The sequence below is a fragment of the Scyliorhinus torazame genome, chromosome 1 (assembly GCF_047496885.1).
Source record: "Scyliorhinus torazame isolate Kashiwa2021f chromosome 1, sScyTor2.1, whole genome shotgun sequence".
Classification (NCBI taxonomy): domain Eukaryota; kingdom Metazoa; phylum Chordata; class Chondrichthyes; order Carcharhiniformes; family Scyliorhinidae; genus Scyliorhinus; species Scyliorhinus torazame.
This window is the reverse complement of record NC_092707.1, coordinates 378848332-378870627: the sequence shown is the minus strand read 5'-3', so window position 1 is coordinate 378870627 and position 22296 is coordinate 378848332. Positions and strand designations below refer to the sequence as shown.

Sequence of the window (22296 nt, the reverse complement as noted above, 5' to 3'; positions counted from 1 at the left end):
AGCGTCTCAGGAGGTTGCACCGGCTGAAACCTTTGGCAGGTTGTACAGTTGAGCACCATGTTGGCAATATCATCACTGATGCCCGGCCAGTATAACCCCCCTCGGGCCCTCCGTCTGCACTTCTCGACCCCCAAGTGGCCTTCGTGTAGTTGGTCGAGAACCAGCTGGCGCATGCTGTGCGGAATCACAATCCGGTCCAGCTTCAGAAAGACACCATCAATGATGGCTAGGTCGTCTCGTACATTGTAGAACTGCAGGCACTGCCCTTTGAGCCATCCTCCCGTCATGTGGCGCATCACTCGCTGCAGAAGGGGGTTGGCCGCAGTCTCTCGGCGGATTCGGGCCAGACTGGAGTCGTCAGCCGGCAGATTTGCCACTGTGAAAGCCACCTGTGCCTCGACCCGACATACGAACCCCTCCCCATCTGGCGGCGTGCTCACTGCTCTGGATAGGGCATCCGCCACGATGAGGTCCTTCCCTGGAGTGTAGACCAGTTGGAAGTCGTACCTCCTGAGTTTAAGTAGGATGCGCTGGAGGCGAGGGGTCATCTCGTTCAGGTCCTTGTTTATTATGCTGACCAGGGGGCGGTGGTCAGTTTCGACAGTGAACCGGGGAAGACCATATACGTAATCATGGAACTTGTCTAAACCAGTTAGCAAGCCCAGGTACTCTTTTTCGATCTGCGCGTAGCGCTGCTCTGTGGGGGTCATGGCCCGCGATGCATAGGCAACTGGGGCCCATGATTCCGTGTCATCCCGCTGCAGGAGCACTGCTCCAATGCCGGATTGGCTGGCATCAGTTGAGATTTTGGTGGCACGAGACGTGTCAAAAAACGCCAACACTGGTGCCGTGGTGAGTTTGCGTTTGAGCTCCTCCCATTCCTGCTGGTGTGTGTGTTGCCACTGGAACTCTGTGGATTTTCTGACGAGGTGGCGCAGAGTCGTCGTGTGGGAGGCAAGGTTGGGAATGAACTTCCCCAGGAAGTTGGCCATGCCAAGGAAGCGTAGGACAGCGTTCTTGTCGGCCGGCTGCGGCATGGCTGTGATGGCGCTCACCTTGTCTGCATCCGGACGGACCCCTGACCGGGAGATATGGTCCCCCAGGAACTTCAACTCGGTCTGGCCAAAGGAGCACTTGGCTCGGTTGAGGCGCAGGCCGTTTTCCCGTATGCGGGCAAAAACGCGTTGGAGACAATATATGTGCTCCTGCGGTGTGGTGGACCAGATGATGACATTGTCCACATATAAGCGCATCCCTTCGATGCCTTCCATCATCTGCTCCATGATTCTATGGAAGACCTCGGATGCCGAGATGATGCCAAATGGCATCCGGTTGCAGCAGAACCTGCCGAAAGGGGTGTTGAAGGTGCATAGCTTTCAGCTGGACGGGTCCAGTTGGATCTGCCAAAACCCCTTAGAAGCATCCAGTTTCGTGAATATCTTCGCTGGGCCATTTCACTGGTGATCTCCTCCCGTTTGGGTATGGGATAATGTTCCCTCATAATATTATTATTGAGGTGTTTGGGGTCAATACAGATACGGAGCTCGCCGAAGGGCTTATTGACACACACCATGGAGCTGACCCATGGCGTGGGCTCCGTGACGCTGGATAGGACCCCTTGGTCCTGGAGATCCTGCAGCTGCTGCTTGAGGCGGTCTTTAAGTGGCGCAGGAACCCTGCGAGGTGCGTGAACGACCGGGATGGCGTCTGGTTTTAGGCGAATTCGGTAGATGTATGGCAGTGTTCCCATGCCCTCGAATGCCTCCTGATTGTGGGCGAGGAGCGATTGGAGCTGTGCAGAGCTGAGCTCTGCATCCGGGAAGTCAGACGTGCCGTCTGGAGAGAGAGAGAGAGTGGATTCGTTGCACAAGGTGGAGAGCCTTGCATGCCTGTGCGCCCAGCAGAGAGTCCTTCGATGAGCCGACTATCTCGAACGAGAGTGTGGCCGTGTGTATGTTGTGTGTCACCTGGAGCTGGCAGGATCCCATGGCCGGGATAACGTTCCCATTGTAGTCGACCATCTTGCACCGGGATGGCCGGATTGGTGGTCTGACCTTCATGGCGTAGAAGGCTGACCATGCTATGAGGTTGGCGGAGGCGCCAGTGTCCATGCGGAAAGTGATCTGCGATCGGTTGACCATCAGGGTGGCACTCCATTCATCGGCCAGATTGATGGTGTTGACACGGTTCACATCAATGACCGCAACCCGGAAGGCATCTTGGTCATCTGTGTCGTTGGGTTGGATATCCTGATGTGTGGGCTGGACGGTCATGACGTGTCTGCGAGGTTGTCGGAGATGTGTAGGATCCATCGGTTGAACCGCTCGACAGTAGGCAGCGTAGTGGCCCATCTTGCCATAGCATAGGCATTGTCGGTTTTTTGCAGGACATTGCCCTTTTAAATGTGCAGCTCCACAGTTGCCGCACGTCATGACGTCATGGCGTTCGTTACGCCACTGCGCATGCGCAGTTCGGTCTTGCATCGGGCGCACCTGCGCAGTGCGTCCCTCGAAGTTGCCGTTGGTTTTGGCGCGCACAAGCGCGGGGGACCTCGAAAAGCGCGCAAAACGGCCGCCCTCGGCCGGGCCGCGGGCCGGGAGGTACTCGATTGCCTGGATGCTTTCGGAAAGTGATCGGCGATCGGTTGACCGTCAGGGTGGCACACCATTCATCGCCCGGATTGATGGTGTTGACCCGGTTCCCATCAATGACCGCAACCCGGAAGGCGTCTTGGTCATCTGTGTCATCGGTTTGGATGTCATGATGTGGAGGCTGAATGGTCCGCACGTTCCTGCGAGGTTGTCGGAGATGTGGAAGATCAACAGGTTGAGCCGCTCGACAGTAGGCAGCGTAGTGGCCCATTTTGCCACAGCGTAGGCATTGTCGGGTTTTTGCAGGACATTGCCCTTTTAAATGTGCAGCTCCGCAGCTCCGCAGTTGCCGCACGTCGTTACGCCACTGTGCATGCGCAGTTCGGTCTTGCGTCGGGCGCGCCTGCGCAGCAAGTCCCTCAGTGTTGCCGTAGGTTTTGGCGCGCACAAACGCGGGAGGCCTTGAAAAGCGCACAAAACGGCCGCCCTCGTCCGGGCCGCGGGCCGGGAGAAACTCGATTGCCTGGATGCGTTCGGCCTCGTGGGTGGCCTGGCTTGCCGATTCGGTCGCGTGGGACCCCCTCCGTGCCGATTCGGTCGCCTGAAATTGGGCATAGCGGCGAGTCGCATTCTCATGCAGGACACAGGCTTCAACTGCAGATGCTAAGGTCAGGCCTTTTATTTTTAGAAGCTGCTGACGTAGGCCGCCGGAGGCAACACCAAAAACGATCTGGTCCCGGATCATGGACTCTGAGGTGGTGTCGTAACCGCAGGACTGCGCGAGTATGCGAATGTGCGTCAGGAAGGACTGAAAGAGCTCATCCTTACCTTGCAGGCTCTGCTGAAAGACATACTTTTGTGAGGGCCACGAAGAATCCAGCACGAGTTTTAAGGATACAAAGTAATAACATTTATTTACAATAACATATATATATAACAGCAGCAGCAACTTCCCTTGCTGCACACTCCTTCCTGCTGGTTCCTAAACTGGCCGGCTTTATTTATACTTGGAGTTTATTAATGGTTTCTCCGCCCCCCTCATTGGAGAAGCCCATACTCCCACAGGATTGTGGGATTGTCATTAGTCCCCAGCCAATGGTAAGCAGGCAGGTTATAACACATACCTCTCAAAGCTCTCGTTGACCTCAACGTTGAAGTGCTTGTCGAGCTTGAGGAGGACCATGTCATACTTAGCTTTGTTCTCACCTTCCGCGAACACCAAGGAGTTGTATACATGGATGGCGTGCTGACCTGCGGTAGTGAGGAGCATGGCAATCTTCGTTTCGTCCGAAGCGCCCTGTTTTTCATTGGCTTGCATGAAGAGTTTGAAGCGCTGCTTGAAGACCGTCCAATTTGTGCCCAGGTTCCCAGCGACTTGCAATGGCTGCGGTTTGTTGAGGGCGTCCATGGCTCAGGATGGCAGATTTGCCGGTAGGTATCTATTCACTCCTGGTATCATGAAGTGTTGGGTGCTCTGAGGTACAGATGAACCAACACGGTTGCGATTGGTACAACGCAGTTTTATTCCATTAAACTATTTATACATCAGACTTGATGCTCAGCACGTTGTGACTGTGTGAGTGTCTTGCTTTGAGGTCCTGGCCCTGTGCCGTCTCCAGATGGACTGCCCCGGAAGTGTCGTGTTTCTTGTTTTATACTGTGTCTGCTCTTGTCTGTGATTGGCTGTCGTGTTATGTGTGCTAATTGGTCCGTTGCTCTGTCTATCATTATGTATGTGTTATGATGTATGTTTGAATATCATGACACTCCCTGTTAAACATAGATCCCAAGGCCGAAGGTAGACGGGGATGGTCAGACAGGGCTTGTGAAGGGGTGGAGGTTATTGTTGAATGTACATCGGTTGCCGAATGTAGTGCTTACTCCTGCGGTCAGGCCGGTACTGAGATCATTGCATCATTGGACACGGAGAAGGCGTTTGACCGGGTAGAGTGGGTGTACCTTTTTGCGGTGTTGGAGACGTTTGGGTTTGGTCCTGGATTTGTTTTGTGGGTGTGGTTGCTGTATGCGGCTCCATTTGCGAGTGTTTGTACCAACACCATGAGCTGTGCGTACTTTCGTTTGTATAGGGTATGAGGGAGGTGTGTCCGATGTCTCCCTTGTTTTCATTTGCAATCGAACCATCGGCTGTTGCATTGAGGGCCTGAAATGCATGGAGTGGGTTAGAGGTGGGTGGAACGTAGGCTGTCATTATAAGTTGATGATTTGCTGCTGTACATTAGGGACCCGGGGTCATCTATTGGGAATATTATGGGTATTTTGCATCAATTTGGTGCCATCTACAGTTACAAATCAAACGTTTTGGTGTCCGGCGCAGCTGGGTACGTAAGGCTCCTAATCACCCCAAACGTATGCGGGCCGCAGGTGGTGAGCAATATGACCACCTGGTGCTCGTTTTCGGTGATATTGTTTGCCCGGAAATAGTAACGCATCCGTTGTGCGTACTGGTTCCAGCTTTCCAGCGCAGCATCAAAAACATCCAAACGTCCGTACAGACGCATGGTATAATAGAAAACAACTTCCAACCTGTATCCAACAAAAATCCAGGGAGGTGGCTTCAGCAGTGTAGACAGCTATTCACTTTAACCCTCGTCGCCAGTTTTGTGAGGGCCACGAAGAATCCAGCACGAGTTTTAAGGATACAAAGTAATAACATTTATTTACAATAACATATATATATATATAACAGCAGCAGCAACTTCCCTTTCTGCACACTCCTTCCTGCTGGTTCCTAAACTGGCCAGCTTTATTTATACTTGGAGTTTACTAATGGTTTCTCCACCCCCGCCCCCCCCCCCCCGCTCATTGGGGAAGCTCATACTCCCACAGGATTGTGGGATTGTCATTAGTCCCCAGCCAATGGTAAGCAGGCAGGCTATAACATCCCTCCCCCCAAAGTCCAAGGAATCCACCAAAGACCCTGGCGAAGGAGGGCGTCGGACTCGTTTTGCCGCAGGCCGGACACTATTTGCACGCGGCGCTGGATCAGGCGGCGTTTAACGAGACGGAGACCGGCGCTTCCGTGATGAACGGCGTGACGGTTGTACATCCACGGCCCGTGGACCCGAGGATTCCCCCTCTGATGCGTCCTGTGTCTCCATCTCGGAGTCAGAGTCTGCTGCCTCCGTCATGTCAGCGTCTCTATCTCCATTCGGTTCTGTAACGACCTGCGCAGGCTTTGACTGAGGCACCAGTGGAAGATTGTGAGGACCACCTTCCCTTGTCTCTGGTCTCTGCGGCTGTAGAAATGAGCTCCGGGGGCGGGGAATCTTTGGAGGGGATAGTCTTCTGGACCGAACGTGGTCTACATGTTTGCGCTGGAGACGACCCTGGGCTTGCACCTGGTAAGATATAGGGCCTGTTTGGCGAAAGATTACGCCAGGAACCCACTGGGCACCACCAGCAAAATTCCGAACGAACACTGGGTCACCGGGCGCAAACTGCCGAATCGGCCGGTGCCGAGAAAATCCCAGTCCCTGCCGTTCTTGTGTGCGGCGTACTTTTGCGCCAATGTCCAGGAAAACCATACTAAGGCGGGTGCGAAGTCTCCGGCCCATTAGGAGTTCTGCGGGAGCTACCCCAGTCACCACATGGGGGGGGGGGGGGGGGTGGTGGTCCGATACGTTAACAAAAAGCGAGCCAGTCTCGTGTCCATTGATCCGGAAGACTGCTTCTTTAGTCCTCTTTTGAATGTCTGCACTGCGCGCTCTGCCAACCCATTTGAAGCCGGGTGGTAAGGGGCAGTGCGGATGTGGCGGATGCCGTTCATCTTCATGAACCTCGCAAACTCCTCACTCGTGAATGGAGTGCCGTTATCCGTGACCAGCACCTCGGAGAGGCCATGCGTGCTAAAGGACAAATGCATCTTTTCAATTGTTGCGCAGGACGTTGTCCCCTGCATCTTATGCACCTCCAGCCATTTGGACTGGGTGTCAATTAGTAGAAGGAACATGGATCCCTGAAAAGGGCCTGCGAAATCTGCATGCAAGCGTGCCCAAGGCCGCCCTGGCCATTCCCAGTGATGTAGGGGCGCAGCCGGCGGAAGCTTCTGATGCTCCTGGCAAATGGAGCAGTTTTGGGCCACCTTCTCAATGTCGGTGTCGAGGCCTGGCCACCAGACATAACTCCGGGCCAACATTTTCATCTTGGTCACGCCCGGATGCCCATTGTGCAAGTCTGATAATATCAGCTCCTGGCCTTTTTCCGGGACAATCACACGCGTCCCCCACAAGAGGATGCCGTCTTCCACGTTGAACTCTGACAGCTTGGAGGAAAATGCCCGCAACTCGCCTGGGAGCTGTCTATGCTGCCCACCATACAGGACTATGTGCCGAACCTTTGACAGGACTGGCTCCGTCTGGGTCCACTCACGGAACTGTGATGTTGTGACAGGCAAGATGTCCATAAAATTTAGGGTTGCAACCACCTCACCGGTTGTGGGGGTCGACATGGGGCCGGTCGATAAAGGCAATCGGCTCAGTGCGTCGGCATTTGCTATCTGGGTTCCTGGTTTGTGCTCCAGAGAATACTCGTATGCAGCAAGCAACAAAGCCCAGCGCTGGATCCGTGCGGAATCAATGGGCGGTATTGGCTTATCCTCTCTGAAAAGCCCCAGCAGAGGCTTATGATCAGTCACGATAGTGAAATGGCGGCCATACACGTACTGGTGGAAGCGTTTCACCGCAGAAACCACTGCCAGGCCCTCCTTCTCGATCTGCGGGTACTTTTTCTCCGCTGCAGTCAATGTGCGGGAGGCGAAAGCTATCGGTCGCTCGGCCCCGTTCTCCATCTTGTGGGACAGGACGGGCCCAATACCATACGGGGATGCATCACGTGACGAGCAAAGGCTTTCCAGGATCATAGTGGGTTAGTAACCCAGACGACGACAATTGTTGCTTTACCCGCCGGAAAGTGGTTTCTTGCAGCTGACCCCAAACCCAGGTGTGATTTTTCTTTAGCAGAAAGTGCAACGGGGCCAGCGTAGTTGCCAGATTGGGGAGGAACTTCCCGTAATAGTTTACGAGACCGAGAAAAGAACGAAGGTGCGAAGTGTCAGTCGGGGCGGGGGCCTGTTGAATCGCACGCACCTTCTCTGCGACGGGGTGCAAACCTTCGCGGTCCACCCGATAACCTAGGTAGACTACTTCCTTTGCCTGAAATACGCACTTTGTGCAACGTAAACGGACTCCAGCCTCCGAAAAGCGTCTAAGGACAGCCTCCAGATTTTCCAAATGTTCCTGCTCCGACGTCCCTGTAATCAAAACGTCATCTAAGTAGACAGCAACACGTGGTAAACCTCTCAAAATGCCCTCCATAACACGTTGAAAAATAGCGCAGGCAGAGGATACTCCAAAGGGCAACCGTGTATATTCACACAGGCCCCGGTGTGTATTAATCGTTACATATGGTCGGGAGGCAAGGTTCAGCTCCAGCTGTAGGTAGGCGTGACTCATATCTAATTTTGTGAAGGAGAGTCCGCCTGCAAGCTTCGCGTAGAGATCCTCTATGTGAGGCATTGGATATCGGTCGAGTTGGGAAGCCGTATTCACTGTAAGTTTATAGTCGCCACACAAGCGAACTGTGGCATCTGGCTTCATTACAGGTACAATTGGTGCTGCCCAGTCAGCAAAACGGACGGGCCTTATAATACCCAAACTCTCCAAACGAGTGAGCTCCCCTTCTACCTTCTCGAGCAAGGCATAAGGCACTGGGCGCGCCCGGAAATAGCGCGGAGTGGCTCCTGGTTCGACTTGGATATGGGCTACGGCCACTTTTATTTTCCCCAAACCAGGCTGGAATACATCTGGGTATCGTCCTAGCACCTCAGGCAACCCTTCAGAAACTGTTTGGAGGATGTGCTGCCATTGCAACAGCAAATGGCGCAACCAGTCCGACCCAACAGGCTGGGCCCATGGCCGCGCACCACGATAAGTGGGAAACGCCCTTCCTGGCATCCATAAACAACAGGGGTCATTGTAGTTCCTGCAATGTTCAGTGGGTCCCCCATGTAGGTGGCCAACCTGGCCTGTGAGTCGGTTGATGTAAGGGTCTGTATACCCTGCTTGATGCGGTCGAATGTCCTCTGGGCAATCACGGAGACCGCTGCGCCAGTGTCCAACTCCATCTCAAGCGGGTGATCATTGACCCGTACTGTCACCTTAATGGGGGCCACACGGGGAGCTGCCACACATTGCAGCTGCAGGCAGTCGTCCTCCGTCTCCACGTCCTCAGGAGTAGTCGCCGCAAGTTCATCCACGTGGAAGGTACGGCCCCTGGGCTGGTCCCAGTTACGGCCCCTGGGCTGGTCCCAGTTTCGGTCGGAACGACGGCGCCTCTGGCGCCCCCAGGACCGCCGTCCGCGACGGGGTCGGCGCCTACAAGTTTGACACAGACATGGCTCCTCATCCATTGGTTCTGGAGAAGGCTCCCTTCGGGGAGGAATGTCCGACGGCCACTGGCGTCGGTCCGGACGTCGCCTCGCCCAAGGTACTGCAGGAATGTGGGGGGACGTTTTTGGACGGAAGGGGTTGCGCCCCAAGGCATGCACTTCCATTCCCTGTAGCTCCTGCACTCCTCGTTCTGCGCTCTCTCGGGACAATACTATTTGAATTGCCTGTTGAAAAGTCAATGTTGGAGACTTCCGGTTGCGGTGATGCCGAGCTAGCCGCACGTATCGGCGGCTCCAGCTCCGACGGACCTTTGGGCTCTTCTAAGAGCCACAACGGGGAATTTTTTGACGACCCAACCCGGTGTGGGGTGTGTGAGAAGGGAGTCCCCCCCAAACTAAGGAGGAAAAAACTGGCGGCGGCGGCTGCAGCCCGAGGAATCGTCGACCAAAAGGTCAGAGGGAGAGAAGTACAAGATGGCGGTGGAGAAAGCGCAGGAGACATGGGGGCCTGAGCAGGATGAAATCGTGAGACAGTGCTTGGAGCTGCTGAAGAGGGAGGTGCTGACTCTGATGCTACAGGCAATTGAGGGGCTCAAGGAGACATTAAAGACCCAGGAGACAGAGCTCCGCGTGGTGGAGCAGAAGGTGACAGATATTGAGGACGAGATCCTGGGCCTGGCGGTTAAGACTCAGACGCACGAGGCACTTCATAAAAAGTGTACTGAAAGGATCGAGGCCCTAGAAAACGGAGCGCGAAGGAAGAACCGTCGGATACTGGGTCTCCCTGAGGGTGTGGAAGGAGTGGACTGTGGAGCGTACGCAAGCACGACGCTGAGCTCACTGATGGGTGCTGAGGCCCCTACGGGCCCCATGGAGGTGGAGTGGGCAAATCGGATTCCGTCGAGAAGACCAAAAGCGGGAGAACCACCGAGGGCGATAATCGTGCGATTTTACCGCCTTAAGGATAGAGAAGAGGTCCTGAGATGGGCTAAAAAGGTGCGGAGTAGCAGATGGGAGAATGCTGTGGTACGGATATACCAGGGTTGGAGTGCGGAGGTGGCGAGAAGGAGGGCGAGCATCAACCGAGCCAAAGAGGTGTTGCATAAAAGGAAGGTGAAGTTTGGGATGCTGCAGCCGGCAAGACTATGGGTCACGTATCAGGAGAGACACCATTATTTCGAGACGGCGGAGGAAGCATGGTCCTTCATCAAAGAAGAGAAATTGGATCGGAACTGAGGGACTGATGCTGCAGGAAATGTTATTGTTATTGATTTTGTTAATGTTATGGTTGAAGTTAATTGAGAAGCAAACTGGGAAGGGGGGAGACATTGGGGAAATGTGGGCGCCGGTGAGGGGGGACACACTCGGAGAATGGGGAAGGGGAGGGGGAGGGGAAAGGGAGCTGCACCATAAGAGGTGGGTCAGGTAAAGGGATGTTCCCGCGCCAGAAAGAATAAGGCGGGAAGACAGGCGCAGGGCGGATGGGAGTTCCCCCACACGGCGGGGGGGGGTGGTGGTCGAGGAGTGAGCAGGAGTAGCCGGGGTCAGTTGAAGTCAGCTGACTTACGGAAGTGATATGGGGGGGAGCAATCATGCTAGATAGGGATCTAGCGGGGGGGGGGGGGGACAACTGGGTTGCTGCTGCGGAAATCCAAAAGGAAATGGCAAAAGAGTGGGTGGGCGGGGATGGTGTGCGACGCTGGGGGAGCGAGCGGGAGCGCGGAGGCGGGATATGGGACTGGCCTAGAGAAGGTAATGGCTAGTCGACACGGGAGGGGGGCAGGTAGCCCCCTAGTGAGGCTGATCACGTGGAACGTGAGAGGCCTGAACGGACCGATAAAAAGGGCCCGAGTGCTCGCGCATTTGAAAGGACTAAGGGCAGACGTGGTTATGCTCCAAGAGACGCACCTAAAGGTGGCGGACCAAGTTAGGCTAAGGAAAGGATGGGTGGGACAGGTGTTCCACTCAGGACTGGACGCAAAGAACAGAGGGGTGGCCATTTTGGTGGGGAAACGGGTAGCATTTGAAGCAAAGAACATCGTAGCAGATAGCGTAGGTAGATATGTAATGGTGAGTGGCAGGCTGGAGGGAATGGAGGTCGTGTTGGTTAATGTGTATGCCCCAAATTGGGACGATGCGGGATTTATGAGATGGATGCTGGGGTGTATACCGGACCTGGAGGTAGGAAACTTGATTTTAGGAGGGGACTTTAATACGGTGCTGGACCCGGGGCTAGATAGATCCAGCTCAAGGACCAGAAGAAGGCCGGCAGCGGCCAAGGTACTTAAGGGGTTTATGGACCAAATGGGGGGAGTGGATCCATGGCGATTTCTTAGACCTAGCGCTCGGGAGTTTTCCTTCTTCTCCCATGTCCATAAAGTGTACTCCCGGATAGATTTTTTTTGTTTTGGGAAGGTCGTTGATCTCTAGGGTGGAAGAAGCTGAGTACTCAGCCATAGTGGTTTCGGATCATGCCCCACATTGGGTGGACCTGGAATTAGGAGAGGACAGGGAGCAGAGAACACTCTGGCGATTAGATGTGGGACTGATGGCGGATGAGGGAGTGTGTGCAAGAGTGCGGGGGTGTATTGAGAGATACCTGGAGGTCAATGACGACGGCGAGGTCCCTGCGGGAGTGGTTTGGGAAGCACTAAAAGCGGTGGCCAGAGGAGGGCTGATCTCTATTGGGGCCCACAAAAGGAAAACAGAGGCCAAGGAAAGGGAAAGATTACTGGGGGAGATTTGAAGGGTGGACAGGGAATTTGCAGAGACCCCGGAAGAGGAATTGTACAGGGAGAGGAGACGACTCCAGACGGAGTTTGACCTTCTGACCACCAGAAAGGCGGAGGTACTGTGGAGGAAGGCACAGGGGAGGAGGTATGAATATGGGGAAAAGGCTAGTCGCCTGTTGGCTCATCAATTGCGAAAGAGGGCAGCAGCGAGGGAGATAGGATGAATTAGAGACGAAAGGGGAGACACGATGCGAAGGACAGGAAGGATAAATGAGGTGTTCAAGACCTTCTATGAGGAACTGTATAGGTCTCAACCCCCAGAGGGAGAGGAGGGGATGCGGCAGTTCCTGGACCAATTGAGGTTCCCGAAAGTGGAGGAGCAGGAGGTGGTAGGCCTGGGGGCAACCAATTGAGGTGGACGAGGTTATTAAGGGACTGGGAAGCATGCAAGCAGGGAAGGCCCCGGGACCAGACAGGTTCCCAGTGGAATATTACAAAAAATATGTGGACTTGTTGGCCCCGTTGATGGCGAGGACGTTCAATGAGGCCAGGGAAGGGGGGACTCTACCCACGACGATGTCGGAGGCTATGATATCGCTAATTTTGAAGAGGGATAAAGATCCGTTGCAGTGCGGGTCCTATAGACCTATTTCATTATTGAACGTGGACGCCAAATTGCTGGCAAAGGTCTCGTTATACGCGGATGACCTATTGTTATACGTGTCGGACCCAGCGGGGGGGATGATAGAGGTTATGCGAATTTTGAGGGGGTTCGGGGAATTCTCGGGGTATAGGCTAAACATGGGGAAGAGTGAATTATTTGTGATACATCCAGGGGACCAGAGTAGAGAGAAAGAAGGCTTGCCTCTAAGGAAAGTGGAAAGAAACTTCCGATACCTGGGGATTCAGATCGCTAGGAGCTGGGGAACCTTGCACAGACTTAATCTGACACGGCTGGTAGAACAAATGGAGGAGGACTTCAAGAGGTGGGACATGCAGCCTCTATCGCTGGCGGGCAGGGTGCAAGCAATTAAGATGATGGTCCTCCCGAGGTTCTTATTTGTATTTCAATGTCTCCCTATATTAATCACCAAGACCTTTTTTAATAAAATGGACAGGAGCATCACGAGCTTCGTGTGGGCAGGGAAAGTTCCGAGAGTAAGGAGGGGGTTCCTTCAGCGTAGTAGGGACAGAGGAGGATTGGCACTACCGAACTTGGGCGATTACTATTGGGCCGCCAATGTGGCAATGATACGTAGATGGATGATGGAGGGTGAGGGAGCGGCGTGGAAAAGACTGGAGAGAAAGTCCTGTAAAGGGACGAGTTTAGAGGCGCTGGTGACGGCACCGCTACCGTTCTCACCTAAAAAGTTTACCACAAACCCGGTGGTGGCGGCAACACTGAATATCTGGGGACAGTGGAGGCGACGGAGAGGGGTGCAGGGAGCCCTGGTGGGGTCCCCTATCAGGAACAACCATAGGTTCGCTCCAGGAAGAATGGATGGAGGATTTCAGAGCTGGTACCAGTTGGGAATTAGGAGGGTGGGAGATTTATTTATAGATTGGACTTTTGCGAGCTTGGGAGCATTGGAGGAAAAGTATAAGTTGCCCCGGGGAAATTCCTTGAGCTATATGCAGGTGAGGGCGCTTACTAGACAACAGGTGAAGGAATTTCCGTTGCTCCCGACACAGGGGATACAGGACAGGGTGCTTTCAGGGGTGTGGGTCGGAGAGGGCAAGGTGTCAGAGATTTATCGAGAGATGAGGGAAGAGGGGGAGGAGTCTGTGGGCTAACTAAAAGGAAAGTGGGAAGAAGAATTAGGGGAGGAGATAGAGGAGGGTATGTGGGCTGATGCCCTAAGCAGGGTAAATTCCTCTTCCTCATGCGCCAGGCTTAGCCTGATTCAATTTAAGGTGCTACATAGAGCACACATAACGGGAGCAAGATTGAGCAGGTTCTTTGGAGTGGAGGACAAATGTGGGAGGTGTGGCGGGTCCCCGGCAAACCACGCACATATGTTTTGGGCGTGCCCGGCACTGGAAGGGTATTGGAAGGGAGTGACGGGAGTGATTTCGCAGGTGGTGAAGGCCCGGGTCAAACCAGGCTGGGGGTTAGCTCTATTTGGAGTTGCGGAAGAGCCGGGAGTGCAGGAGGCGAAAGAGGCCGACGTTGTGGCCTTTGCGTCCCGAGTAGCCCGGCGCAGGATCCTACTCATGTGGAAGGAGGCGAAACCCCCCGGACTGGAGGCCTGGGTAAATGATATGGCGGGGTTCATTAAACTGGAGCAGATAAAGTTTGCCCTGAGAGGATCGGCTCAAGGGTTCACCAGGCGGTGGCAGCCATTTCTCGACTACCTAGGGGAACGTAGGTAAACAGATGACCAGCAGCAGCAACCCAGGGGGAGGGGGGAGGGAGGGGGGAGGGGGGGGGGGGGGGTTAGTTTAGTTTAGGTCAATAGATAATGGAGTTTTGTTACTTGTGTATTGTTAAAAATTTCTGTATTGTTACTGTTGCGTTTGTTTTGTAAGAGGAAAAATTGTTGTTTGGGAAAAAATTTTTCAATAAAATATATTTTAAAAAAAAGAAAAGTCAATGTTGGGTCAGCGAACAACTTTCTCTGGGTGGCTGCATTGTTAATACCGCAAACCAAACGGTCGCGTAAAATTTCTGACAAGGTCTCACCATAGTCACAGTATTCCGCAATCCCGCGTAGCCTGGATAGAAAATCGGCAAGGGATTCTCCAAGGGTCCTCTCAGCGGTATTAAACCGGTAACGCTGGACTATCGTGGACGGGGTTGGGTTAAAATGTTGCCCCACTATATTCACAAGTTCATCAAATGTTTTGGTGTCCGGCGCAGCTGGGTACGTAAGGCTCCTAATCACCCCAAACGTAGGCGGTGAGCAATATGACCACCTGGCACTCGTTTTTGGTGATATTGTTTGCCCGGAAATAGTAACGCATCCGTTGTGCGCACTGGTTCCAGCTTTCCAGCGCAGCATCAAAAACATCCAAACGTCCGTACAGAGGCATGGTATAATAGAAAACAACTTCCAACCTGTATCCAACAAAAACCCAGGGAGTTGGCTTCAGCAGTGTAGACAGCTATTCACTTTAACCCTCGTCGCCAGTTTTGTGAGGGCCACGAAGAATCCAGCACGAGTTTTAAGGATACAAAGTAATAACATTTATTTACAATAACATATATATAACAGCAGCAGCAACTTCCCTTGCTGCACACTCCTTCCTGATGGTTCCTAAACTGGCCAGCTTTATTTATACTTGGAGTTTACTAATGGTTTCTCCGCCCCCCCTCATTGGGGAAGCCCATACTCCCACAGGATTGTGGGATTGTCATTAGTCCCCAGCCAGTGGTAAGCAGGCAGGTTATAACACATACCTCTCAAAGCTCTCGTTGACCTCAACGTTGAAGTGCTTGTCGAGCTTGAGGAGGACCATGTCATACTTAGCTTTGTTCTCGCCTTCCGCGAACACCAAGGAGTTGTATACATGGATGGCGTGCTGACCTGCGGTAGTGAGGAGCATGGCAATCTTCGTTTCGTCCGAGGCGCCCTGTTTTTCATTGGCTTGCATGAAGAGTTTGAAGCGCTGCTTGAAGAGCGTCCAAGAGCTTGTGAAGGGGTGGAGGTTGTTGTTGAATGTACGTCGGTTGCCGAATGTAGTGCTTACTCCTGCAGTCTGGCCGGTACTGAGATCATTGCATCATTGGACACGGAGAAGGCGTTTGACTGGGATGAGTGGGTGTACCTTTTCGCGGTGTTGGAGACGTTTGGGTTTGGTCCTGGATTTGTTTTGTGGGTGTGGTTGCTGTATGCGGCTCCATTTGCGAGTGTTTGTACCAACACCATGAGCTGTGCGTACTTTCGTTTGTATAGGGTATGAGGGAGGGGTGCCCGATGTCTCCCTTGTTTTCATTTGCAATCGAGCCATCGGCCGTTGCATTGAGGGCCTCAAATGCATGGAGTGGGATCGTTAGAGGTGGGTGGAACATAGACTGTCATTATAAGCTGATGATTTGCTGCTGTATATTAGGGACCCGGGGTCATCTATTGGGAATATTATGGATATTTTGCATCAATTTGGTGCCATCTACAGTTACAAATTAATCATAGGGAAGAGTGAATATTTTGTGGTTGGTGCATCAGGGCGGCGAGCCGGATAGGGGAGTTGCCGTTTTGGTTGGTGGGGACTAGTTTTCGATACCTAGGGGTCCAGGTGTCAGGGGACTGGGGCGCCGTCAGAGTTTGTAATATACAATCCTGGTGGGTAGAGTTAAGGCAGACCTGCAGAGGTGGGATAGTCTCCCGTTATCGTGGCAGGCCGGGTCTAATTGGGTAAGATGAATATCTTGCTGAGATGTCTATTTTTTTATTTCACTGACTCCCGGTGAGACAGTCAGGGGGCTTAGTGTTGCCAAATTTGCAGTACTGTTATTGGGCGGCCAGTGGGTGGTGCAGAGACCCGGGGGTCTCTGGGTTCAGATGGAGTCGGGGGTCATGTAGGGGGACAAGTTAGGGGGCATTGGTAACAGCGCCACTTCCATTGGCACTGGCTAAGTACTCAACGAACCCAGTGATGCTGGCTACGCTAACTATATGGAGGCAACTCTGCCAGCATTTTAAGTTGGGGCTTCAAGGCTGACTCCCATTTGTGCTAACCACCTGTTTGAGCTGGCAAGTATAGATGCCACATTCTGTACATGGAGGGAGAGAGGGCTAGAGAGAGTAAGGATTTATTTTTGGCAGGGCGGTTTGCTGGCCAGGAGGATTTGAAGGAGAAATTTGGGCTATTGGACTTGGACATGTTTAAGTACCTCCAGGTGCGGAGCTTTGTTGTGGTTTTATTTGCCTGATGCAGCCATCTTCCGTATTGGAGTGGATTCACAATGTCGGCGATTCTAAATATTGAGCTAGAACCCTGCCCTCTGGTGGCTATTTTGGATGTTTTTGATGTGCTGGAGCTGAGGACGACTGTGGGGGTGGATGTCCTGGCCTTCGCCTCTGTGGCACAGAGGTGGATCCCGTTAGACTGGAGGTTGCCCATATCGCCAAGTTCTTCGACATGTTTTGAGGATTTGATAGACATAGAATTTACGGTGCAGAAGGAGGCCATTCGGCCCAACGAGTCTGCACCAGCCCTTGGAAACAGCACCCCACTTAAGCCTACACCTGTAATCCAGCAACCCCACCTAATCCTTTTGAGCAGTATGGGTACTTTAGTATGGCCAACCCACCTAACCTGCATGTCTTTGGACTGTGAGAGGAAACCGGAGCTCCCGGAGGGGAGCCACGCAGACACGAGGAGAATGTGCAAACTCCACACAGACTGTGAGTGGGAATCGAACCTGGGACCCTGGAGTTGTGAAGCGACAGTGCTACCCACTGTGCTACTGTGCCGCCGATGGGGTTTTGCACCTCGAGAAGGTCAAATATACTGTGAGAGGGTTGATTGAAGGGCTCTACTGGAGATGGTGCCATTTATATTGTTGTTATAACCTGCCTGATTACTACTGGCTGAGGACTAATGGCAATCCCACAATCCTTAGTGAGTATGAGCTTCCCCAATGAGGGGGGGGGGGCTGAGAATCATTAGCAGTCTCCTGCATAAATATAGCTGGCGAGAGTGGAACCAGCTAGAGAGGAGTGAGCAGTGGTGGAGTACTGCTGCTATTGTATATATGTAATTGTAAATAAAGTTATTTCTTTTGATTCTACAAACATGTGCTGGATTCTTCGTGGCCCTCACAAAAATTGTATTTTAGAGAATTGGTCACTAGCTGTTAGAGGGTGGGGTGGAGGGGAGGGAAGGAATGTGTAGCTGTGGGGTGAGGGGGTCTTGTCTTTTCTGCTTTGTTTTGTTGCTTTTGCAATGTTGTAGGGGGATTTGTATGGGATTGGTGTTTTGTTAAAGGTATTTGCTTGTATGTTTTGTAATTTTGTATAAAACATTTTTTTTGGAAATGTATTACATTTTTAACATTGGTACTCTATTTCTTCCCATAATATCTTTCACTTTTGCTTGTCTCGGCTCTTTGATTTACCTCATCTTCCCAAATGTGATCCTTTGCCCCCCACTATTTAGCTTTGAATACTCTGCTTCACTAGTTATGCGGCTTGCAAGAACACCTGTCCCAGCATGTTTTGGGTGTAGACCATCTATACAAAGCTATACAAACCTGTTGGATTTTAACCTGGTGCAATAACATACTCAGCAGTAGGGGGCAACATTGCTGCAGTTTAATTGGTGTCCATCCACAATCTTGAGAGGGAAATGCCAGTTACTTGAACAAGATAGGGTTGAAAAATGCATTTTCCTACATGAATTGCTGAATATAATTGCAATGTTTGTTTCAGGTTATTCACAAGAAAAATTCAACTGAACATTTCCACAAATCTTTTTTAAAATAATCTTTATTAGTGTCACAAGTAGGCTTACCTTAACATTGCATTGAAGTTACTGTGAAAATCCCCCAGTCGCCACACTATGGTGCCTGTTCGGGTATGCTGTGGGAGAATTCAGATTGTCCAATCCACCTAACAAGCACATCTTTCAGGGCTTGTGGGAGGAAACCGGAGCACCCAGAGGAAACCCATGCAGTCACGGGGTCAACGTTCAGACTCTGCAGTGGCCCAAGCTGGGAATCTAACCCGGGTTCCTGGCGCTGTAATGCAACAGTGCTAACCACTGTGCTACCGTTTTTGAACAAGTGGTTACCCATTAAATCTCTGAGGCTTTATTTGTTGCACGTATTCATGCATTGAAAGATCGAACCCTGGTCCTCAGCACCATAGGCAGCAGTGCTAACGACTGTGCCACCCTAGCAAATACAATCCTAATCGCTTCAATCTCTCCTCATACGTAAGTCCCGCCATCTTAGTCTGGTAAACCTTCGCTGCACTTCCTCTAAAGCAAGAACATCCTTCCTCAGATACCGTGCAGGGCAGCACGGTAGCACAGTGGTTAGCACAGTTGCTTCCCAGGTCCCAGGTTCGATTCCCAGCTTGGGTCACTGTCTATGCGGAGTCTGCACGTTCTCCCCGTGTGTGCGTGGGTTTCCTCCGGGTGCTCCGGTTTCCTCCCACAGTCCAAAGATGTGCAGGTTAGATGGATTGGACTTGCTAAATTACCCTTAGTGTCCAAAAATGTTGGGTGGGATATTGGGTTATGGGGATAGGGTGGATGTGTGGACTTGGATTGGGTGTCCTTTCCAAGGGCCGGTACAGACTCGATGGGCCAAATGGCCTCCTTCTGCACTGTAAATTCAGTGATTCAGATAAGGAAACCAAAACTGCACACAATATTCCAGGTGTGGCCTCACCATGACCCTGTATAATTGCAGCAAGACATCCCTGCTCCTGTACTTGAATCCTCCCGCTATGAAGGCCAACATACCATTTGGCGCCTTTACCGCCTGCTATACCTGCATGCTTACCTTCAGTGACTGGTGTACGAGGACACCTAGATCTCGTTGCACATTTCCCTCTCCTAATTTATAGCCATTCAGATAATAGCCTTCCTTCTCGTTTTTGCTACCAAAGTGGATAACCTCGCATTTCTCCAAATTACACTGCATTTGCCCACTCACTCAACTTGTCCAAATCACACTGAAGGATCTCTGCATTTTCCTTTGGTGGGGAAAGCCACCTGTATTGCTACTGCATAGTAGCAACGTGAAGCAGCTTGTAAAAACTGTACCCAACTATCCTGTTCTTGCAAAACTCAAAACACGATATCCAACATTAGGTGTGATTTTGTGATTGGACAACATTTGCTAAATAATCTTCAGTGTGCAAAAGATGATGCTGACAACTAATTTAAGATTGTCAGTTTGGCTCACAGTTTGGCACATGTGCATTTACTGGAAGCTATATATATTAATACACAAGACCCTATATGCAGACAAAAAGAACATGTACACATTGCACCTGTTTCAACTAAGCTAAATAAGTGATAGCCATTCATCAGTTCATTCGTCAGGTCAATGAATCAAGCTGACCGATTTAAATTTTCAAATAATGCTTGGGAGTTAATTGTCAGTCACCATTAACTGATGCATTCTCCATGGCAACACCACTAGCAATTCGCCAACCAATCAGCACTCTCTTCTCATACAGGATAAAGTTGCCGTTTCTCCTAACATTTGTATTCCTGCGATTGACCTGATGAGTGCAGGGTGAAAAGCTTCAACAAAATATATTTTTGTAGCAATACTCCTTATACTATATTCCTTATACACACACGGTGGTGTGGCAAAATTTGGCTCCAACTCCATCTGCAAGTTTGCTGATGACACAACTGTAGTGTTTCAAATCTCAAACAATGATGAGTCAGTACAGAAGGGAGACAGAGAACATAGTGGCATGGTGCAACGACAACAATCTTTCCCTCAATGTCAGCAAAACTAAGGAGCTGGTCATTGACTTCAGGAAGCAAAGTTTTGTACACACCCCTGTCTGCATCAATGGTGCCGAGGTGGAGATGGTTAACAGCTTCAAATTCCGAGGTGTACACATCACCAACAATCTGTCCTCGTCCATCCACGTAGACGCACCGAGCAAGAAAGCACAACAGAGACTGCACTTCCTCAGGAAAGTAAGGAAATTCAAAATGTCCAGATTGACTTACCAATTTTTACAGATGCACCATAGAAAAGATCCTATCTGCCTGCATCACAGCCCGGTATGGCAGCTGCTCATGCCCGAGTGTCATGACCACAGCACAGTCCATCACGCAAACCCACCTCTCATCCATTGACTCTGCCTACACCCCCTGCTGCTTTGGGAAAGCGGGCAGCATAAACAAACCCCTCCCACCCAGATTATTCTCTCTTCCAACCTCTTCCATCGGGCAGAAGATACAAAAGTCTGAGAACACGCACTAGCAGATTCAAAAACAGTTTCTTCCCCGCTGTTACCAGACTCCTGAATGAACCTCTTATGGACTGAACTGATCTCTCTCAGCATCTTCTCTACTGCTGTGGCACCATACTCTGTATATTTCACCCAATGTCTATGTCCATGTATTTACATTATGTATTTATCGTATGTCCTATGTTTTTGGAACGATCTGCCAGAACAATACTTTTCACTGCACCTCGGTACACGTGACAAATCTAAATCTAAAAAAAATCTACTCAAGTTCTGTATTGCCAAGTGACTAATTAATATTTGAGTGTGCAAGAATTATACTATCAACCAATTTAGGATTATCAGTCGGGGGGAACAATAGTTCCCTTGTGCAATCTCCATAGCGACAGCTAGACCAATCAGGGTCTACTTTCCAAACAGCACTAATTTTTTATGCAGTAATATTATTGTTCCCTTTTAAATTTGGCATTCTTGTACCTGCCCTGATGAGTGCAAGAAGAGAAGCTTCAACAGCATGTCTCATATTTTCAGCAATATTCAAGTTCCGTACCACCAAATGAGTAATTGCAAGTGCAGAATCTCAATCCTTCAGGTCAGGAATTATTTTTTAAAATGTGAGAGTAGAAAGAATGCAGAGCTATCGCAAGGATTAGTTGAGGAAACTAACATAGATGCACTTGAGGTGAAACTAGAGAAGTACATGAGTGTGAAAGGAATAAAAGAATATGATGACTGGATTCGATGAAAAGGAGTTGGAGGAAGGTTTTGTGGAGCACAAATTCCAGTAAAGATTAGTTGGACCAAAATGGTCAGTTTCTGTTCTGGAAACATTGTAGCTTAATGTAACAGATTCAACACGATAGAGTAACAAGGGGAATGGAGTTGGAACCAGAGAACATTGCAGCTGACATGAGTTCATCCAGGATTTGACGTCAATTAAATATTAAACATTAAAAAATTATAAATCTTTTATCAAATTGTATTACTATTTTATACATAGTTTAAAAAGCACTGTTTGCTTCCTGGAGATACAAATGATTCACAAATCTACTTAATTATGATACAAGAGACAAATGTTAAAAACTGCTACGATTCCAGCAAAGAATGACTAGTGAGATTATTTTTCCAAATAGCCAAGGGCTTTCAAAATGACATCTCGACCAGAATTCACAGTAGATGTAACTTCTTCTTCTGTTTTCCCTAAAGATGGGTTAACTTCCACAAGATCAATTGCTGACAGCAGGCCTGCAGAGGAAAATACATACAGTACAATTATATACTGAGAGACAAAATCTGACATTTAATATCCTACTAGCAGAGACCCGCAGAAAATGTGGTCAAATTAGTATCTTTATTCTAAAAGTATTTCTTTAAACTCCTGATTTCTAGTTATTCTTTCACCTAGAACTTTAACAAAATCAAAAGTTTTCACTCTAGAGAAGTGACATAAAGCTGTCCATGTGTAAAAAGGGTATAGGAATATGAATACAATTTTTGGTAAGAGCCTGACCTTGTAATTTTTTTCTAGTCATAGAATATGAAAGTCTAATTGGGAACTGTTTTCTCCCAAGTTGAAAAGGCAGGTTTACATCTGATGGGTGCAATATTCTTCGAGAATAAACATTCTGTTTTGCTGAAATCTCCCAATTTCAGTATCTATAAATCGAAGAAAATAGCTT

At 50.6% G+C, this 22296-nt stretch overlaps 1 protein-coding gene and 1 long non-coding RNA gene across 4 annotated transcripts in view; one reads left to right on the top strand and one right to left on the bottom strand.

The window, feature by feature from the left end:
* The window catches only part of LOC140426844 (uncharacterized), a 58478-nt gene that overhangs the window by 34486 nt on the left and 1696 nt on the right, over window positions 1-22296 (top strand). The gene's annotated exons all lie outside the window — the stretch shown is intronic.
* Window positions 21568-22296, bottom strand: part of LOC140426827 (arginase-1-like) — a 131314-nt gene continuing 130585 nt past the window's right edge. For 2 of the 3 annotated variants that reach the window (XM_072512058.1, XM_072512063.1), the window contains one exon: window positions 21568-21862. In XM_072512058.1, the coding sequence (XP_072368159.1) occupies window positions 21844-21862 (19 nt within the window). In that variant the 3' untranslated portion in view covers window positions 21568-21843. Of the gene's footprint in view, window positions 21863-22127; window positions 22274-22296 lie in introns of all 3 variants that reach the window. The other variant, XR_011948307.1, reaches the window with a different exon arrangement.